At 50.0% G+C, this 22,129-nt stretch overlaps 1 protein-coding gene across 3 annotated transcripts in view; it reads left to right on the plus strand.

Annotated features, from left to right (window-relative positions):
• The window catches only part of LOC147612128 (putative sulfur deprivation response regulator), an 87,220-nt gene that overhangs the window by 36,120 nt on the left and 28,971 nt on the right, over positions 1-22,129 (plus strand). For 2 of the 3 annotated variants that reach the window (XM_086783995.1, XM_086783996.1), the window contains exons 2-3: positions 19,595-19,894; positions 19,975-20,192. In XM_086783995.1, the coding sequence (XP_086640121.1) occupies positions 19,678-19,894; positions 19,975-20,192 (435 nt within the window). In that variant the 5' untranslated portion in view covers positions 19,595-19,677. Of the gene's footprint in view, positions 1-19,594; positions 19,895-19,974; positions 20,193-21,044; positions 21,389-22,129 lie in introns of those variants that run through there. The other variant, XM_086783997.1, reaches the window with a different exon arrangement.

Genomic DNA, 22,129 nt, shown 5'->3' on the forward strand with positions numbered 1-22,129 from the left:
ATTCCTTCTTTCATAGAGGTAGGGAAGTGGTCATAGATGCTTGTGCTCAAGGAAACACCATATCTATTGTCAGTCATGTACAAATTCGCAAAGTAATGAAAAAGTCTTCTTGTTCTTGGATTTTGTCAGAGATGAAATTGAACATGCTCAAACTCATGTAAATGTGGATCATTTGACTCATGAGAGATTCAAGTTTTTGCATGGTTTAGCGATTGCTTTTGTGATGTTTTGCCTGGTGATAACTCACCAGAGAGACCCGAGGATCATTGTATTGATCTTATCCTGGGTAGTTCTCCTCCTAATAGGCCACCTTATCGGGTGAGTGCCAGTCAGCAAGAGAAGATTATAATGCAAGTTAATGATTTGCTTGAGAAAGGGCTGGTACGTCCTAGCTCTTCTCCTTATTGTTCGCCAGTTTTATTGGCACAGAAGAAGGATGCTTGAAGGTTCATACCGCATGTGTGTGGATTATCGTGCCTTGAATAAAATCACGATAAAAAACAGGTTTCCTATTCCACACATAGATGATATTGTGGATAAACTGGGAGGGGCTGCTTGTTTTAGCCACATTGATCTCAGAAGTGGCTATCACCAAATTAGAATGGCACCTCAGGATGTCCATAAGATGGCTTTCCGAACTGCTTTTGGGCTATATGAGTTTTTGGTAGTGCCTTTTGTCCTTACTAATACTCCCGGCGATTTTAATCGAATGGTGGACCGCATATTCATAAAACACCGGAAGTTTACTGGCACATTCTTTGATGACATCATTGTCATCTCGAAGAATGAGGAAGAGCATAGAGAACACTTGGCGACAGTTTTTGAAGAGCTGAGACAGCATAAGCTCCACATAAATGGTAAGAAGAGTGAATTCTTCTGATTTGAGATTCATTATCCTAGCCATATTGTATCCATAGATGGGGTACGAATGGATCCAAGCAAAATACAGGCTATTCAGGATTGGCCAGAGTTGAGGTCGGTTTACCAAGTCAGAAGTTTTCTTGGATTATGTGGATATTACAGGAGGTTTATCATACATTTCTTTGAGATTGATTTCTTAGTGGGATGACCTCACTAAGAAGAAAGCTGTCTTTAAGTTGAAAGCTTGTATAATATCTGGACCCGTATTAGTTATTCCGGATTTGCATAAACCCTTCTCAATTGAGTGTGATGCATGTGGGGACAGCATTGGAACTGTTTTGAATGAGGAAGGACATGCCATAGCTTTTGAGAGTAGGCATGTCATAGCTTTTGAGAGCAGGACATGCCATAGCTTTTGAGAGTAGGCATCTTCAACATGCAGGTTTATGAAAAAGAGCTATTGGCAGCTATTCATGCCCTTACAGAATGGAAGCATTATCTTCTTGGGGCTGAATTTGTTGTCAAAAGGATCACCAGAGTTTGCGGTACTTTTTGACGCAAACTAAATTATCAGAGAAGCATATGAGATGGGCAAATTTCCTCTCTATGTTTCATTTTTAGATTTTACATACACCTGGAAAAAAGAATGTAGTGGCAGATGCCACAGGTACATGTTGTCATTGTTGCCTATTATCAGGACCTTTCCTATATGCGAAATTCGTATGATACGGATGAGGATTTTCAGCTTGTATGGGCTGATTTACAGGAGGGTATTTCAGCCCCGAACTATTGCATACGGATGGATATTTGATGATGCAAAATAGCTTATGCGTGCATAAGGATTTACCGGTTAAGGTGATGAATGAATGCCATATACCGCCGTATGCAGGGCATAGAGGAATTCTTGCCACTACGCAGGCTTTGGAGAGGTACTTTTTCTGGCCAAACATGTGCAAAGACATAGATGTATATGTGCGCGAATGTATGGTTTGTTCGAAAGTGAAGTCTGAGAGGCATAAGGCACTCGGTTTGCTTCAACCGTTGCCTATTCTGGATCAGCCATGGGAGTCCATAGCTTTGGATTTCATCATGGATTTGCCTAAAACGCAGTAAGGAAATGGCGCCATATGGACCATCATAGACAGGTTCAGCAAGTAGGCTCATTTCATTCTTGTACGAAAAAATATTAAACCTAAGCACATGGCAATGATATTGTTGGCCCATATTTTCAAGCATCATGGTATGCCCAAGACTATTGTGGGCGATTGGGATCTGAGAACTGCAAGTTTGTTTTGGCGGGCTTTATTTGATCATATGGGCAATTGTAAATTTAGCTGTACTTGATTTGCTCAAATGCTATGTGGCTGAACGGAAATCAGATTGGGAGAAGTACTTTTTTTTTTTCGAGAAAAGATCCTTTCATTAGTTATATAAAAAATGCCCGTAGGGCTACAAAAGACCCTCTCCTGCTCATAAGAAAACAGAGCAGAGATCCAATCAAGGCAGCTAGGGAGACTCTCCCTAGGTGCAAAAAAGTACAAATATCAGTACAAAGAACTGAGGGGCTATATCATACAATAGGAGAGGGGAAAAGCCAAACAGGTGGCCTGTAGTGCCAGCGGGGGGAGCCTGTGTGTAGAATATAGAAGGGGCCGCTGCGCCAAGTGGTGTGAAAGGCCTGGCGCCGCAAGATCGCCTCATCCGAGTCGCCCCGGCGGATGCGGTCATACTATCCTCGCAGGGTGTGGATCAACTCCTGCCGAATCCCCCGAACAGTCTCTGCTGGTGGCTCCAGTCTCCCCTCAAAGGCTCTGAAACACCGGGCTCTCCAGGTGAACCAGATGGTGAGGCTGCTGAGGAGCTCCCATCGAAAATCCCTCTCCTGTGTCTAGGTGGCGGACGAGAAATCCGGTGAAGGAACAAGGCGAGACTGGCCCCTAATGAATCTGATGGCCTGGCTGTCCTGCTCTGTCTCATATCCCAGAGCAGGCCCTGACGAAGTCGGCCAAGCAGCGGCACCCCACGTATACATGCCCTCTGGAGAGAGGGGGGCCAGAATGCGTAGCATCCGCAGCCAAATCCGCTGCGCCTGAGGACAGTCCCATAGGCAGTGTCTCTGTGTCTCCAAAGGGTGGCCGCATCAGACGCAGGTCGCCAAAAGACCACTGTAGACAAGCCAGGTGCCAACTGCAGAGCCCCTGTGGGCGACCAACCACTTGAAAGTCGAGATCCTGCGTGCCTGTCGACTAGCACAGAGCCTGGTCCAAAAATCCTCCAGGAACTCCTATGAGAGTCCCTGTAGCCGCCAATGCTCCGATGCAGCTAGAGAGACCATCCTCCTCGCAGTCAAAATATGTCTCCCCAACCGAACAATGTACTGGAAAAAGGTGATCTCTGTGGCCTTGGGGGATGCATAAGGATCGTGCCACTCGTACTCGCCAGGGTCCCACTGGAGCTCGGGCCAAGGGGCACGCAGTATATGCCCATATGCGCCAATCAGAGTCCACATCTGCAGGGTCTGGATCAGTATGTCACTTTCGGGAAGCGGAGGCCACTACCCGTATCCTCTGAAAGATGCACTCTGCAACCAAAGGCGACTCCGCCTCCACTCTCTGAAGTTTGCCCTCATCCTGGATCTCGTAGTAGAGGCATCTACAATCGTCAGTGCAAGCTCTGACAGCAATCAGGATCTCCAATTGTGTAAAGGCTCCCATCCACCATGGGGCCACTTGCTCGAGAGGCGTGAACCACTCCTCTGTGAGTGCCTCATGAATGTCATTCCTCATAATCAGCCCCCCTCTGAAAGTGACTCAGCCTCTCCACCTGGATCTCCTCTGGGAGACTGCAGAAGGCCTGCCAGTCTCCAAAACTACGTGCTGGGCCTGCCGCCAATGGTCCCCAGGCTAGACGAGGCCAAGAACCCAGCATATGACCCTGCTCTGTGCGTACCGCTGGGCTCCAAATGAGCGGCTGTCTGGCCCGCTCCTCGTCACAAGAAGGTCTCTAAGAGAGCCCCGGTCTTAGCAACTCCCAAGCTCGCAGGATGCTCAAGGCAAATCTGTCCTCCCACCTCTACTGAGGCATGTCCTCCTCATCTCTATGAAGATCCATCGTATCTCTGGTGCCCAAGTGCCCCCTGCTGGGGGAGCCCTAGCCTGGAGTCGTCGCCGAAAAAGAAGCTCTTTCCAAGGCTCAGCGCCTTGAAGCAGCCCCCGAACAATAAGCTTCCCCAATAAGGCTCTACTCTGATCAAGTGGATCTATAATGCCCAAGCCCCCCTAGGCCAGCGGAAGAGTAATAACTGCCCAAGCAACCTTAGCCCGGGCTGGCTGACCATCTCGCCCAGACCAAAGAATGTTCCTGATCAGCCTCTGTACCTGGCTGATGCAAGAGCTCGAGAAGATCCAGCAAGACGTGATGTACCACATGGTCGCTAAAAGCACCTGATTTGCCACCACCAGCCTCCCAGCCAAGGATAGCCGAGCTGTACTCCAATACAAAAGCTTCTTCCGAATGCTTAGAAGAAGCGGGGCGATCTCCTGCTTAGGTGACAAATCTAGTCCAATCTGGCATCCCAAATACCGCACTGTTGTGCCAGGAGGAATCCATCTAAAACCCGGGTCTGGGCTCCGTGCCAGAGTGGGAGCGCTACTGATCCAAAAGGCCACTGTCTTGCGCCAATTGATCAATGCTCCCGAAGCTGCACTAAAAACATGAAGCGACTGCTCTGCCCTCTAAAGATTGGCCTCCTGCCCATGCAAAAACAAACCCATGTCATTAGCAAACTCAGCATCGAGCACGTCCTCACCCCCCGGACTGGGAGCTGGAGTCCTCTCAAACCAACCTCCTCTGCCGTCAGATACATGCTCATAGCCTCAGCAAAGAAGAGAAAAAGAAACGGGGCGAGAGGACACCCTTGACGGACTGATCTGGTCAACTCAAAACTCGGCTCCCATCCTCCTGCCATCAGTACTACCTGGCTACGAGCTGTGGAATATAGAGCCGCCACTCCTCGAATCCAAACTGGCTCAAAGCCCAGGCGAAGCATAGTGCCCTCTAAGAAACCCCAATCGACTCTATCGGATGCCTTCTCAAAATCGAGAAGCATCATGACCAGGTCCTCATCGAGAAATCTAGCTCGGGCCGTCGCCTCCTAGAAGGTGAAAATGTTGTCAAGGATACTGCGCTCCTTGAGGAATCCTGTCTGGGTAGCATGAATCAGCTCCCCAAGGAAGGGCTGGATCCGAAAACTCAAGGCCTTTGCTAAGACCTTGTAGACAGTATTGAGGATCGTAATAAGTCTCCAATGCCGAATATCATCTGACACTCCCTCCCCCTTGGGGATAAGAAAGACCAAGCCCTCTGAAAAGCTATGTGGCATCACCCAAGTGTCCAAAACGTACTGAAAGCCCCTGTGGAGGCCTGGCCCCAAAAGGTCCCAATAGCGCATAAAAAAGGCAGGCGTCAATCCGTCCTCCCCAAGGCAACTATGGCGCGGAAGGACCCTCAAAGCCTCAGCAAGCTCAACCTCTGAAAGAGGCTCACCCAGAACTGTGCGCATACGATCTGTGACCCTCCTCTGCACATGGCCCACACAGTCTGTCTGCAAGCATCCCGAGCCTCCGTGGCTGGCTCCGCTGAAAGCAGGTCTCTATAGAACTCAGTGGCAATGGCTCTGATCTACTCGGGCTCAGTGGCTACCGATCGCTGCTGCCTCCTGAGCTGGTGTACTCCTACTCGAACATGGCGGGGTCCAGTAATCTCAAAAAAACTACCCAGTCACTCTATCACCAAGCTGCGTCCACTGAGAGGCCTGGCGATGATAGTAGAACTCATGTCTCTGCTCCTCTGCCTCTCTAGCCTCCTGGCATGCCTGGCTCAGCTGGGACGCCACCCACTCACATGTAGGCTGCTGCTCCTGAAGGCGCTGGAGCGAAGCAAAAGGCTACATCTCAACCGACGCTCCCGCTCTCGAGTCTCTCCCAGCCGTGTCAAGGCTACAGCGTGCAAAAAAGAGCTGAGCTCGATGAGTCCCTGGGCACACTGGCCTGCTACATCCTGGTCAGAGCTCTGGCTATCATGCCATATCCTCTCAATGTCCTCAGAAAGACTAGGATCTGTAAGTACCCTCTCTGGGATCCTGAACTGCAAGCTGGTCTCCCGTGTCCTCTCCTCAAGTGTCAAAATAACTGGCGCATGGTCTGAAAAAGAGGTGCCAGCGAGAATGCCAACGGAGCCCCCACGCTCCCCGAACTTGTCGCCCACATAGAAGCGATCAATCCGTGATAGATTAGTCCCTCCCTGCCGGCGATCCGACCGAGAAAAGCTAAGAGTGTCCTGAGAGCGGGAGAAAGCCTCATGCTGCCATGCATCAGTGATCCGCAGTGTCATGCAAAATCGCTCCCAAGCTGCAAGCTCCGTGCCGTGCACTGTAACATGACTGCCTCCCACCCTATCGGCTGGGTCCTCAAGCATGTTGAAGTCTCCCCCGACACACCAATGTGCGGCCTTTGGCAATGCATCCGTAACAAGAGTCCAGAACTCTGCTCTGGCACTAGCATGGTTGGGCGCATAGACGTTGAGCACGCCAAAGAGCTCATCATACATCCTCAAAATGACATACTGTGCTCTACCAGGCACAATGACCCCGCGATTCACAATGGCTTCCCGCCATACATCCGCAATGACCATACATACTTCTCCCTGCCCACCCAAGGGGCCAAACCCTGCAGACCAAAATGTGTCCCATCTACCATGCATCACCGAACCGTATCTCCGGATCCTGCTCTCACCCAAATGGTGCTCCTGCATCATCAGAATATAAATACTGCCCCCAACCAGGCATCTTTGAAGCTCCTGCCTCAAGAAACCACGATAACGTACAAAGTGTGCGCCGCCAAGGCCCTGTACATTCCATGAGATGATCCTCATGGATGACTTGCTGAGGTGGAGGCTGTCTCAGCCGTACGGCGGGCCTTCGCAAGCGGCTTGGATGGACAATAGTCCCCATCCGAGCGGCTACGAATCTCCCCACCCGGTGTGCTGCAAGAATCTCGGATCAAGCGCCAGTGGCTGTGTCCCATGGCGATTGCCTCCCGCTCAGAGAGAGCAACCTCGTGTATGCATACATAACTAGGGTCGCATGCTAAGTCTGCCACTATGCGAACCACCAAATGTCGAATCCCGGAGGCGTCCACACTCCCGGTATCAAAGAAAAAATGAGCCAACTCCCAGAGTCGGCCTATCACGTCTGTCACCTCCAGATCGCTCACATGGTGAGAAAACTCAACTGCCCGAGTCTTCAAAATGCTAAGAGCGAGATCGAGAGTCCACTCCCGGTCGCTAGGGCCACACAGAGGGAAGGAGAAGGCCACCGTTGAATCAAGTGCCTCCTCCACTCGGGCCGGAGGTATCACTACATGAACTCTGATGGGTGCTGGCTCATGGAAGCCCTCTGCTCCAAAAAGCCGTGTGATGGAGTAGTCAAAAGCCTCCGAGCGCTGTCTAGTGTCGAGACGACTCGGCCGACTGCGGATAGAGGATATCCGTGAAGCCCGAATCGGCACGGTAAGTCTCCTCTGCGGTGCTCGAGCAAGGTCGGTGCTCAGTGCCTGCCGAACTGCAGGTGAGCGCCAGGGAACTGCCAGGGCCTCCCGGGGAGCTGAGGCGAGCGGAGGGGGAGGAGGGGGGAGAAGGGGGTGGAAAGGAGCCGCTGCCAAAACCGGAGCGGGAACAGGAGGAGGCGAAGGTGGAAGCGAGGCGGGAGGGGGGGACGGGGGAGGGGGAGGGGGGGGTGGGGGCGAAGGAGGGGGTGGTGGCATCTCCTGGTCCTCAGTCGGCGCTGGGGTCTCCTCCTGAAGGGGAGCAAAACTGTTCCTCACGAAGGACGGCTGCTGCTGCATCGGTCTCTGGGCGTGCTGCTGTGGCTGTCTCCCTCTACGGCGCCCCTATCCAGGTTGCCACTCCGAGGTCTCTGTGGGCTGAGCAGGTGTCCCGGAGGCTGCCTGCCGGTGGGCGGGCCATCGGGGCCTGCTGCTGCGGTGAAGGTCGGGGTCTCCTGCGAGGCCATGTGGCCGACCTGCTTGCATATAAAACACTGGTTCGGGAGCCCCAAAAACTCCACTCTCTAATCGATCCATCCCCCCCTATCCTAGGTAGCTGAATGACCTTCGGAAGGGAGGAGATGTCAGGAACCAAAACTCTGACCGAAGGTAGCCCAGCTGCTCTAGCCACCACTGAAGCTGCTGTGAGGCCAGTCTCAAGCACCGAGCCCACCAATGCTCCTAGCCTGGAAAGGAGCGGAAGGTACTCGCGGCGGAGTCTAGGGAAGCAAACTGTAACATGGAATAGGCGCTCTCCCTGCTCGGCCCTGCTCGGCCGCTGCTGGGTCAAAGCCATGCTGCCAAGGTTTGAAGAATGCCCGAGCACCCCTGATGTCAAGGGGACTCATGGCTAGGACCTGGGCCACGCTCTGGGCTGTCTCGAACTCAATCTGGTAGTGTCCACGGCCCAGTAACTGAACGTCCAGGATCTTGCCCACATCTGCAAGAAGGCGGGCCTGGAGAAGATCCCGGATCTCCCCTCTGCTGGGGCGAGTGCCGACTATACGGCAGATGGTGGAATGTGCCTGGAGGCGTTCCACCTCTGCGGGGCGAGGCTCGCTTCCTCTTCTGGCGAAAGAGAAAGCCTGATGGGGGTATCCTCAGGGGCGGGCGAGGGGGCTGCGGAAGAGTCCCTCTGAGGTAGGGCGAGAGGAGCCTCCATCAGTGTCTGAAGCTAGGTCGAAGGCGAAGCGAATGCGGAGAGTCCTGCAAGAACCGAACTGCACAAAAGGGCGGAGGGGGAAAGGCGGAAGGCAGAGAAAAACAGAGGGGGCGGAAAAAAACAGAAAAACGGGGAGGGGCGAAAGGCGGCGGCGAAAAAGCAGGGGGGGTTTGAGGCAACGCGAAAGGGGGTGGGGGGGAGAGAGGGCGGAGGCTGGCGGAGGGGGTGGGACGGTGAAGAAGGGGAGAATCAGGGGGGTGCGAAGGAGAGCAGGGGGCGGCGGGCGCTACAGAGCTGGGGCGGGGGGCGCAAGAAGACCAGGCGCGGGGGGGGGGGGGGGGGGGGGGGAGCAAACACGAGGGTGGCAAAAAACAGGGCAGGCGGGGGGAACAGACGCGAGGGCGGGGAGGGGGAGGGCGTGCAGGCTGCAACGCGAGCAGGGGGGGAGCGGAAGCTTCAGCGAGCCGTGTATTGGGAGAAGTACTTGCCTCTTGTGGAGTTCGCTTATAACAATTCGATGCACACCTCGATTGGAAAGGCACCCTTTGAGATTGTTTATGGCAGGGTGGTGCTTCCACCTATCCTTCAGATAGAGGATGAAATCTTTGCTGCTACGGATGAGTATGTTAGAGATCTGGATACAACTTTCTCATAGGTACGGAAAGCCATACAAAGAACTCAGGAAAAGTATAAGAAAGGTGCAGATAAACATCGTAGGCAAATCGATTTCAAAGAGGGTGATTGGGTGCTTCTCGGGTTTGAGAAGGCACGCCTTTAGAACCAACCTGGCAAGGAAGTCAAATTTCCAAAGCTGTCTCCTAGGTAATATGGGCCATTCCAGGTATTGGAACGGATTAATGAGGTGGCTTTCAGGCTTGCTTTGCCTGAACATTGGTGCATACATAATGCTTTTCATGTTAGCCTCCTCAAGAAATATGTGGGTCTTGAGCTAGTTATTGAGGGCCAACCCGAAATAGATGAGCTTGAAGAAGTGCTTCAACTGGAACACATTGTGTTTCATAAGGAACGGAAAGCTGTTGGTGGCAGGCTTATCCGCAGGTTCCTTTTGAAGTTTAAGAACTACCCCGCTTTGGATGCGAAATGGGTAGATGAAGACTACTTCAAGGATTATCCGGATCTTCTTCAAGTTTATTTGGCCGCATTTTAGTTGCGGACAACTGATTAGAAGCCGGGGAGATGTCATATTTTTGACTATGCACATGTGGAGAAACACCATGGAAGGGTAGGTACAGATGTCACAAAATTCCTTACATGTTCTATTTTTCTACTGTTCATGTGTGGCATGTGGAGCCTGACATGACATACATGTATGGCTAGTGTAGCCTGACATGGTGTGTTTGTGTGGCATATGGAGCGTGACATGACAGTACATGTATGGCTGGTGTAGCCTGACATGATAGTACATGTGTGGCTTGTGGGGCCTGACATGGTGTACATGTATGGCCCATGGAGCCTGACATGATGAAATTCTCTGGGACTAGCTATCTTGGAGATCTTTTGTATTTATGTTCTGGGAAGGTTCCGGAAGGATCATGAGCCCTGGACATTTTATCGGATACAATTGAGCAGATAAGTGTTTCTTCCAATCTAGCTGCACTCATGTGTGTGCATGACTTGTCTTGTTTGCGTGGACAATGCCTGAGATTTCTGCCTACGTTCTCCATGGGGCCGGGGACGCCGGGGACGCGTGGGTACCCTGTGGATGTGTATGTGCACACCTGTTTGGTACTGTGGATGTGTATGTGCACACCTGTTTGGTACTGACAGGTGGTCTACATGTGTTTTGCAGGTGGTAAGTATTCCCAAAAACGCAATTTACAACTTTATGAGTTCACATGCTAATAATTATTGGTGCAGGTTCACACTCACTTATAAGTGACCGGACAACTTATAAGTGAGTACACATTGAGCAGGACTTATTTAATACACGTGGTGGCCAAAAGCTGGGCACTGGACATTATTTGGGCCTCCTTCAAGTAGGTACCCCTTCTGAACCTAAAAAGCACACGTGGGAGCTGAAACTGGCGGAGGAGCTCTAATCTTGAGTGAGACTCTAGTTTTAAGTGAGGCGCCTGTTTTTCCGGGTGCATGGGAGCTGGTTGACTGCTTCTATAGGCTGTTTACAGCCTTCTATCGCGACAAAAACCTAACAGGTGCATGGGAGGTGTTGGCCGACCCCTTAATGTTCTCCACTGTTGGCCGGCTGATTTACAGCTGGAACAGAGGCTGGACAGAGGATAAATACAGAGAGGAAGAGCTGGTCGTGGGCATCTGGACAGTTTTCCTTCTGATCGGGGGCTTGTAGGCTTGTGTACAGCTGCTGGTCGATTTCTTCTGAGGCTACTGAGGGCTGCTTCACTGCTGGAAACAGCCTTTGAGGGCTGGTCAACTTGCTCTATGAGCCTGACAGGAAGAAGATGATGATGTTGAGTTGTCCCGGGCTGATGTGGGAGTGCTATGGGCTGTCCATAGTTGTCCTGCATGTGCTTGATGCCAATGGCGTAGAAAGAGAGAGACCGGTAAGCCATCCTTGTCCGCACACTTGCCTTGCGGAAGGGCACGAAGTGAGTGTCCCCTTGAGCTCGATGAGAGAGAAGGGGGAGCACAAGAGGGCATGGAGGGTAGGGGGTACCACCTCCTACGTAAGCTGCCAAACTCTCCCTCGCCGCCTCCACTTCTGGGGTGAGGGCATCTCCTCAAAGGAGATCTTTGAAAAAGCCTGTGGCTATGGTCTGAACCTGGGGGGATCTACCTCAATGCTATCGTCTGGGCCCCTCAACCTTTGAATCCTGTCTTTGTGATGGTGAGGGCTTGCAGTGTCAAAGAAATCATGGGTGACCTTGTCCCCCGCCCAAGTCCAAAAGGAGGCCCTGGCATGGTACCGATATTCCATCCTCTTCTCCTCGATTACTTGGATCTCTGTGCGGGTGTGGCCTCCAACTAGGACTCCACTCTTGGGCTGTTTGGGGTTTGCCCGTGAAGCCGTTGGAGGGAGGCCTTGGCATGGTACCGATGATGGTTTCAGGAGAACTTGCCTTTATAGCTCCGTCCAAAGCACACCACTGTGAGAGGAGACTATCACAAGCACCACAACCCAGTAGAAACAACACTAGATGTCACCAGCACACCCAGCTGACATTCCCTGGTCCTCAGCTGCTCCAATTGGATATTTCAGTACCCTCCCAACCTCCCTTCTCAATCCAGTTGCTTACTCAGGTTATCCTCTAAGGTTAGCTCCCACTTCAAAAACCTCTGATCTTTCAACTAAGAGCCCCTCTTGACTTCAGCTAACTCCCAGCTGATCAAAACAGCTTCTAGCTGCCACAGAAAGTGCTTTCGAAGTCCTCTCTTTGTTTCTTGTCAGAAATTTGCTCTCCAGAGTCCCAAAGTGTCCTCCATAGTCCGCTAGTCTCAAACACTAGTCTTAAAACCTCTCAGGACCAAGCAACTACCTTCAGTTGACCACTGGCTGACAGTATACTCTTTCAACTGCCACAAACAAGTCAGATTCTCATTGTTACTTGCTTCCGAATTTTGATGGCTTTACCCCAGTCCAGAATCGATCGTCCAATGTTCTCTACGATCCTCCAGTGTCAGCAGACTTAATTTCCACAATCCCTAGACCTTCCTGGTTGCCCTGCTGACCCTCCTCCGACGGTCCCTTATCAATCCACCTACAGAGTTCTGCCTTCGAATTTTGCCATAGAACTGTTTGTCTCTGAAGTCTTTTCTGACACAAAAACTTCTCCAAACATCCTCGGACTTCTACAGTCCTTGAGGCACCTCTCAATTCAACAAGATATCACCTTACAGGCTCTTTGATGACTACCACAAGCCCACAGCTGGCTACGAATGGACTGTTTCCACCCAACTAGCCAAACTGACCTGGCTGACAGAGATTCTCTCTCCTTGAGTTAGCTAACACCACACGAACCTCAAAACACTTAACAAATCCAGAACCCAGCCTTATTAGAATCATTTAGCTGACCACCACTGGTGCCAGACTGCTTCCACAGAAACCTTGTAAGACAACAAAGCGTTCTGACAGCTGACAGCTGTCCTCTGACAGACTTAAAACTGTCAGCTGTGCCTGAGAACCACTTCCTATCAACTCAAATAGGTCAAAACAAGAACCTTAAACAAATTGCTGACTAATCTGATGTCTGGTTGACTATAGTTTCCCCCTACACAGGTTAACTGACCCAACACAGACTCAACCAGAGTCAATTCTTCACTTACAGCCTTGTCTTCAAAGAACTCCATCCAGGCAACACAGAATTGAACCAAAAACCACAAAATAACTCTTTAATGTGGCACAACTTGATTCTCTGTGTATTTTAAGAAGGCTGTGCAACACGCAACAAACCCTAAGACTTGAGCAGATGAGAGAAAAAAACAAAGGAGGCCAAGAGAGCTCTCACACAAACGACACAAAAGAAACCAAATATATATTCTCAACTCCAACAAGATCATCAACAACCATATAATCTGTAGCAACAGCCTGTAGGCTTCAAATGGCTAATACAATTGGGAAATGCTTGTGAGCAATCCTTAATCTGGTCCAAGTTATAACCATGATGCACCCTGAGAGGTTCTTGGACACAAAATAGAACCCTCAACCACCTCTGTAACCCCTGCTCTGGACAGATCTAAGCCTTCTCAACAATCTCCCGTCGCCTTCTACACAGAACAAGCCCATAGATAGCTAACCAACTTCACAACCAAACACTAGCTCTCCCAACAATCTCTTCTTCAACACCAAGCTCTATCAATGCTCTCTCAACACTCACTCAATGCACACTCTTGCTTACACCCCTTCCCTCTTGCGCAATTACGCTCTATCTCCATGCATACCCTCACCTACTCTACCCAATCTTGTCGGCTATTTTCCGTGCAACAGTCCTAACAACAGCTAATAATAGCAAATAACAGCTAGTCAGTACTACGCAGATATCCGTGCATAGGCGGGGGATCAATGTGCCACTCGTGCCTGAAAGCCGATCACCCTCACCCTATGTAAGGTGCAACCACTGAAATTATCTAGAAGGGGCTTTGATCTCTCTAATTTGCCATAGGGTCCGATAGAATAAGCAAGCAAAGCACATTGCCCATCCGCACCATGGATTGCCAGGAGAATATCATGCCTAGTAAACAACGCCCAGCCACTGCGGGGGGGTCGGGTCTAGGATAGGGGTCAGCCACTCCTGGGGAATAGCAGAGTCGATGTCAAGGCTGAGTCTGTCTCTACCCCGGATCCCAGCAAGGCCTCTCTCCTGAGCCTCCGGGGGAAGCTGTCTGAATGCAAGCCGTCTCCAAGGGACCTGGCAGGTCCTATGCTCAGCACTCCCCATGATACATGAGGTCGGCCCCCCAACATGTGGCCATTGGGTAAACGGATCAAGGGGTTCCATATCAGGGGCTGCTGAAGACGCTCCTCCGAGGCTACCGGAGCGAAGTGTTGAAGGGCCCCGGCCTGAGGTGAGAGAAGTCTGGCTGCAAATCTGTCCTCAAAAGCTGGGCTAAAGTTGCGGGCGCGCATCTCTGTGAAGATCTATATGGTGCTCTATGGCCAGGCCCCCCCAGGCTCGGAGTACGGGCTAAAATCCGGGCCAAGAGGAAGTCCTTCCAAGGCTCACCACGTGGAAGAAGTCCTCCCTAACAATCAACTTGCCAAGTAGGGCGTGGCTCTAAATGGCGGAGTCAATTATGCCTAGGCCCCCTTTGCGTCGCGCGGCTAAATGATCACTCTCCCGGCCACCTTGGCCTTGGCAGGCCTCCCATCACTACCGGCCCACAAGAAGTCCCAAATCAATTGCTATACTTGGCCAATGCATGCTTGGGAGAAGGCCCAACAAGAAGCAACAAGAAGTAATGTATCACATGGTGGCAAGGACGGCCTGGTTTGCCACCACCACTCGGCCGGCTAAGGGGAGCATCGCGGAGCTCCAGTACAAAAGCTTCTTCTGAATGCTATTGAAAGAAGAGGGGCGAGCTATTGCTCTGGGGAGATATTGATGCCCACTTGACATCTTAGATTGCGGACTGGAGTGCCCCTCGTCGGGATCCACTAGAGAGCCTCAATTGGATGCCAAGTCGGGGCAAGTGTAGAGCCTACCCAAAAATCACACAACTTGTGCCAGTGGATCTGTGCTCTTGATGCACGACAAAAGATCTCAATTGCCTCTGCGAATCTCTGGAGATTCCCCACATCTCCGGAAAGGTATGTTGCTGTGTCATCTGCAAACTCTGAGTCCAGCAACTCCTCCTAAGTACGGATGGGGAGATGCAATCCCTGGAGCCTCGTCTCCTAAGCTAAGAGAAAATTGCTCATAGCCTTGGCGACAAATAGGAAGAGGTAAGGTGCGAGTGGTGGACAGTCCTGTCGGACTGAGCGAGAAAGGGGGAATCTGTCACCTCGGGCTCCCTGAATGAGAATGTGACTATGAGAGGCTGAGTAGAGACCTGAAACACCATGGATCCACTCCATTGGGAACCCCATCCGGTACATTGCCCTCTAGAAAGCTCCAGTCAACTCTATCATAAGCTTTCTCAAAGTCTAGGATGAGGACAATGAGGCCCTGTTGCCGCATCTTGGCCGAAGCTGTCACCTCTGTAAATGGAAGGGCAACTGTACACGGAAAAATCTTATCAATCATGAAATCTGAAAATACACATAAGCATGCCAGACAAAACAAGATGACAAATCTGCTCCGTACATCACACTAGGGGCCAGAAGATGGGCTGAACCCCCCCCCCCCTTATGGTTAGATTACTAAAAAGGAGTCTGCTTCCAAATACAACTTCACGGGTGCCCAGGGATTCTCCAATGGCTAGCACTTGTCTCTTCCAGTACAATATGAAAGCAAAACAAAAACACAAGCAGAATTTGTTGATGATCCTCAGTACAAGAGAGCAATCCCGGCATAAAGCATATGTAGGACAACCATGGACAGCTTATAGCACTCCCACATCAGCTTGGGACAGCTCTGCATCTGCATCTTCCTCGTGTTTGGCTCATAGAACTAGTCGACCAGCCTTATAGGGCTGTTAGCAACAGTCGACCAGCTCTCAGAAGCCACAGAAGGGGTCGACTGGCAGCATCACACATTCTAGGAGGACTCCGATCAACAAAAGATGACTCTCCCCCAAAACGGCCAGCTTTCTCCCCTCTTTTGTGGCTGACCAGCAGCTTTTTAAGAGCTGTAAACAGGCAGCAAGAAAGGCTCCCAGAAGTAGTTGGACCAACTTCTACCATACACCTGGATGGTTTCCGTCGTGATGGATGGTGAGAAAAGGCTGCCCACAGCTGCAAAACTGGTCGACCAGCTCCCATGCACCCAGAAAAGCAGGTGCATGCTCCAAATCTGAGTTTTCTTCCACACGTGTAATCACATGTCAGGCTGTATATGCCACACAGATACACCATGGCAGGCTACACCAGCCATACATGTATGTCATGTCAGTCTCCACATGCCACACATGAACAATAGAAAAATAGAAGCTGTAAGGAATTTTGTGACAGCCTCCCAGAAACTGAAGATGTTTTCCAGAATGTTTCGATCCTGAACAAAACCTATCTGAGTGTTATGGATCAAGTCAGGGAGGAAAGGCTGAAGTCTCCGGTTGATGGCCTTGGCCAAAATCTTGTAGGTGGTCCCAAGGAGGGTGATGGGTCTCCACTGCCGGATCTCCAATGGCGAGGATGGAGGATGAAGAGGGGGGGAGGAGGCAAGGGGGGGTGAAGAGGCGGAAAGAGGGAGATGGAAGTGGTCGTGAGAGATTCACTAGAGAGGGAGGGTGAGGGGAGGGGCTCGCCAGGGGCTCAATGGGGCCAACTGGCCTTGTTGGAATTCGAGAACCTGAGGAGTCGTCTCGGTGGGTTAATGGTCGCAATACCGGAGGGATTGGAGGTGGGACCGTCGCACTGACTTGGGGGGGCCCATCGTCGACGCGTGGCTGCTGCGATAAATACTCGAAATGGTTCTCTAACAGAACGGATTACATTGCTTAGCTTCGGAAGTTAGCTGGCAACCTTGGTGTGGGCCAAAAGTTTGCCACTCTCCGGCAGCAAAGTCATTTGCGGTTGGGTGTGTGCGGGCTTGCCTCTCTCCCTACCCCCAGATGATGATCGGAGCTAGGACTAGGGGGGACCACCGAAGGCGGTCTCCTAGATTGGCACCGAGGGCAAGCTCTGGCGAGGTGTCCCATTTGTTTGCAAATGAAACATTGGCCAGGGAGGCTTGAGTACTCCACTCTCTGCAAGATGGGGTCTCCGGCGAGGCAATACAGATACGAAGGGATGGAATCCCGGCCGCTCGTGCGAGGGACGAAGCGGCAATAGGGGGGACTACATCACTCTCCCAATGGCTCCACCAATCACTAGGAGAAGAGGAAGGTATTCCTTCATGAGGCGTGGGAAGCACACTGTCATGGGAAAGCTTGAAACGCTAGCCAGTAGGTTGGATGTGGGGTTGAAGCCGTGCTGCCAGCTCACAAAGAAAGCCTGACTATCTCACGCCACTGGTGAGTCAAACTCAACCTAGTAGTAGCCGCGCCCCAAAGGATGAATGTCTGGCGCTTCAAGGAGGCTAGCATGTAGAAGATCTCTGAGTTGTCCGCGTGCCGGGTGGCTAGCATGTAGAAGATCTCTGAGTTGTCCGCGTGCCGGGTGGCTACCAACAATCTTGCACATCAGAGTGGAGGCCTCTAGAGATGCAACTGTCGTTAGCGAGGAGATGGAGGTCCACTTCTGAGAAGGATAGGCAAGGGACGATGGCCTCGGTCGGGGATGATGGAGCGGTTGCCATGGAGTCCTCCTGAAGGGTGAAAACCAGGAGGGGCCGAGGCTTGCCAAATGAAGATTACCCAAGAATAAGAGGAATGCCTGGAGAAACGGAGAGAATGGAGCCGATGGGGGGGATTGGAGAGGATGCAGGGGAGGAAGGCAAGTGAGGGGGATGGGGGAGGAGGTGCAAGTGGAGTGCAGGGAGCAGGTGGAGGGCAGCAAAAGAGAGAAAAAAGGGGGGGAATAGGAGAGCAAGGGAGAGGGAAGAGATGTGGGAGGAAGGGGGGGGGGTGGGGGATGAGATCCATGAGTTCAAGTGGATGCCGAAATCTAACAACCAAACCAATGTCCCATTTTTCGAAAAGTTGCTAGAGCCATTTAGTCCTTGGTTGGGTTTATGGAAAAACGCTTGGCATTCCTTTGGCCACTCACGACGACAAATGGTCAGCACATGGTGCCTTCCCTTGTGCATGATGATCATTAAGTTGAATTCAATCAAGATCAACAATCAACACGTGATGTGGCCAATTGAAGAAGGCTTGTTCACTAGATACAGAAAAGCTCGACGGTCAACATAGAAGATAAAGTTTTTAGCCAATAGGTAACGACTACACTTTTTTACCGCGTAGAGCATGGCCAATCCTTTGCACTGCAGTGTAATTCATCTCCACAACATATTTGATAAGTGGCTAGCAAAACTCTCAAGGGAATCTATCTTGTGTTCCTCAGGTAGTGGTACTATGCATTGTTGGATTTGCTGGCTCTAGCTTGAAACAAACCATGGATGAAAAGATTATGCAATGCTTAAAAACAAGATTGAGACTTCATTGAGGTTAACAAACGAGAACGCACAAGTTGCAAAAAGAGTTCACATTACTATGGCAGGGGAATATCCTTTCTCTTACAAAGCATTTGCCAAAAATGGCTAAGGCATTTGTGACTCTCCTCTCTCTGTTTTTTCCTTGCTGTCATGTCCGCATGTGAGTGCCACGTGGACATGCTTCCTACTTGCAACCGCCTTCTAGGCAAAGTTCACGGCAGAGTATGGCCTTTTTGGGGCTGTTTTGGCAGTCCAACAGGTGCCCGGAGGTGCCCAGGACATGCACAAATAGTTAAGACACAAGTTTTGGCACAATATGAACACAATAAATGACATTTTGGATGACTTTTTGGGTAATAAAAGGGCTGGCCGATGATCAGGATTTTTGCAACAAGGAGATAAAAAAGGGGAGTCCCACCCCACCAGCCAAATCAATACTGCCATTTCGAGGAATCTTATTAACACACTAAGTGGCCGCTAGGAATGCTTTGAAAGAAGAAACTCATAGGCTATGTAAGAATGAATAACAGCTTTCTGTGCATATGGAGCCCAGGACCGTTATTGTCTGGATGCCAGGGTGGGTTTTAATGGTGCTAGACTCCCAATGTGCCCCCACACCCCCCCAATTAACATTTAGTCTCCGTTGCACCATGGAGGGAGTGCCCCCTTGCCTCAGTTTCATTTTTTGAATATTCACTTTTTACTAATATAAGGATCTGGAAAAAGAACACACATCAGTTTCATTTTTTATGTATTCACTTTTTACTAATATAAGGATCTGGAAAAAGAACACACATTAGTTTTTTGCAGGCAGCAGCAAGCTCTATGACCAGTAGCCAGCCTTCTTGATTTATTTTCAGGACATTCATCCAGTGCTGTAGCAAGTTAACAAAGAGTTTTTAAGAGTTTTATGCTATTGCTCTAATATGTAGCATCACTCTCGTCACATGGATTACATGAAATGGGTCAAACCAATGCACACAATCTCGACTTCTCTTTTCCTGCAATGAGCAGTTCAAGCAGTAAGCTTAGCTTATGTTCATTTCTGGCAGGCTAGATTATGCTTATGCCAGCAATGATTGCGGCTTCGGGTAAAAAAAAGAAAGAGGGGGAGCCTTCCATATTTATTTTCAGGACATTCATCCAATGCTGTAGCAAGCTAACAAAAAAAAGAAAGAGGGGGAGCCTTCTTGATTTATTTTCAGGACATTCATCCAATGCTGTAGCAAGCAAACAAAGAGTTTTATGTTATTGATGATGTTTTGGTAATATGCAGCATTGGCTTCCCTTTTCCTGCAGTGAGCAGTTCAAGCAGTTAACTTAGCTTATGCTTATTTTGACAGGCTAGATTATTCTTATGCCAGCAATGATTGCGGCTTTGAGTAAAAAAAGAAAGACGTGGCTTGCATAAGACCATCAATGCATCATGGTATCAACTGTTGGTTGGCAAGGATGGGTAACATTAGCTTTGATAATGCTGATGCTTGTGGGACTCACAGCAGAGATTGCCCCACCTTACCTGGTCATGATGGGCACACTTATCATTTTTCTCCCTTTGGGTATTCTAGATTTGGAGCAAGCCCTTCATGGGTTCAATGATGAAGCAGTTCTTTCTGTCGCTGTGTTATTTGTTGTTGCCAAAGGTATATGCTTAAATAACACACATTTTTTGCAGTTGCTTTGGATTATGTTTTGTAATATGCGATGAATCTAATCTTTGTAGGAATAGAGCTTTCCGGAGGCTTGGAGTATGTTTCTAAGTTGATGTTCAAAACCCAGAAAACAGAAGAGAAGGCTGGGCAACTTATGAAGAAACGTGAGAATAGTATTGTGTGGGTACTTTTGAAGTTCACGGTACCAGTGGCTATCTTCAGTGCTTTCTTGGCCAACATCCCCCTTGTGGCTATGATGATACCCCCCATAATCGAATTCTCACGCAAGGTGAGATTAATAATGCAAAGGTTCATATGTTTACCAAAGGAGAAAAAGCTCCCCGTACTACTGAACTGTGTGCCCCCCTGTGTGCACCCTTCACCGCTCCCCTTCTTCCTGTTTTCCACCCAGCCCTACGCTCCCCTTCTCATTCCATCTCCCTTGCTCCTTCACCCATCACCGTTCTATTTCCCGCATGTCCTCAATCCCTTTTCAGCGTTCTCTTTCCCACATGTCTTGCCCTTTTCAGCATATGGAAAAGTCCTATTGTGTTCAAGTCAGCTGCCCCGTCCCTTGATTGGCATTATGGATTCTGCCCAAGCCAATCCTTTTGCACTCCCACAGGCCGTGAGAACTATCAATTTTTCACAAGACGAGCTTCTCATCCTCCAAAGTGACATCGACAATGAAATGAAGACTAGTCTCATTGGGATGGTCTATGGTCTCACCTTGCCCATTGGCAAGTTAGAGATTGAGTTTTGGCAGCCGTACCTTTGGAATTGGCTGTGAACTTTCTTGATGCATGTTTACTTGGACCAGCTTTCTTCCACGTTGACTTCAACTTCCCAGAAGCCACATCTCAAGCACTTGCCGGCAGCCCCCGGCAGCCCATTTCCCCTTGGCCCGTGGAAATTATTCTTGTTCGAGTACTGGTTGGACTTTGATCTTGTGGGCAGAGGATCAGCACCTTACTCCGATTTCTCTCCGATTTCCCTCTTCTTCCACGGGTTTTTTGGAAGCTATCGGCTTCCATCGGAACTGCATTTGGTTTGGTTTTGGAAGTACCTGTCCTTTCAAGGGCTCCCTTCATCTGCTTCTGCAGTGGTTACTGCCACCTCGGATGGAGTACCATGAGTTTTTTGTTCTTGTTCCTGAACCCTATTATTGATGGTTACATCTTGTTTTTGCAGGAACCAGATGGCTCACATTTTCAACAGAAAATGGAGATTGCTGGCAGACCAGATCAGTGCAACAAGGGTCATCTTGCTAGAGATTGTCCCAGATCTAGAGGCCGCATTAGGAGGCGGTGTGGACATGCTCATAAGATGTCTCCCCCTACAGCCGCTCCTTCACCTTAGCGCACTACTCAATAGCGATGGGTGATGGTTGAGGGATGGCAAGCGATCCCTGACACATTGCATCCCTGGCTACACATGATGATGTTTCTGCACAGGAGGAGGATGCTCTACAGTTGGGTTGTCATGGTGATGAGAATGCATTGTAGTTATTCTTTTTTTTTTTTTTCTTGGAAAGAGACTTCTATTAAGTATGAAAAAAGGCATACAACAATCACGGGTATAAGCCGGAATAGAATAGAATCACCGCAATATGTAAGGTGATCTCAACCATTGAGGAGCATCATGGTGCGAAGAAAGATCTGTGGGACTAGAGGAAAAGAAAATGCCATGGTCCCACTCCCGCATAAATACAACGTGCTTTGCCTGCGTGGAACGAGAGGACCCTTGAATATGAGCCCAAGTAGCCATGAGAGTATGAATGATATCACCCGATATAGTGCTAATGCACTAAGACTCAAAAATCTGGACACCCTCAATAGCCTCTGTGCATCTAGCTCTTTAGATTTGCCATGTTGTAATACTGGCAGCAATCTCCCAACTGGTGTCAATCCTCTGTCTGGGTGGTGTATAATGTGAGTGAGGGACATCCCGCAACAAACCTTGGTGGGCAATACCTCTACAAATGAAAATAGCAGTGTCTGTATCATTGCCCTCGTAGAAAAGCTGCGGACCAAGCTAGGAAAGCCAAGCAATTGCCCCCCAAGTAACATAAATGGCGTGGCCACTCAATTTGCCCATAAGTTGGGCTATAGAACTCCAAATACACTGTGCAGTGCTGCAACCCCATAAACAATGCTGTATAGTCTAAGAATTTGCCGCACATCTTGGTCAAGGAGGAGCTACACTAAAACCGATCTCCACTAATTG

The sequence above is a fragment of the Cibotium barometz genome, chromosome 46 (genome assembly GCF_041138505.1).
Source record: "Cibotium barometz isolate CiBa-2024 chromosome 46, ASM4113850v1, whole genome shotgun sequence".
In the NCBI taxonomy this organism is placed as follows: domain Eukaryota; kingdom Viridiplantae; phylum Streptophyta; class Polypodiopsida; order Cyatheales; family Cibotiaceae; genus Cibotium; species Cibotium barometz.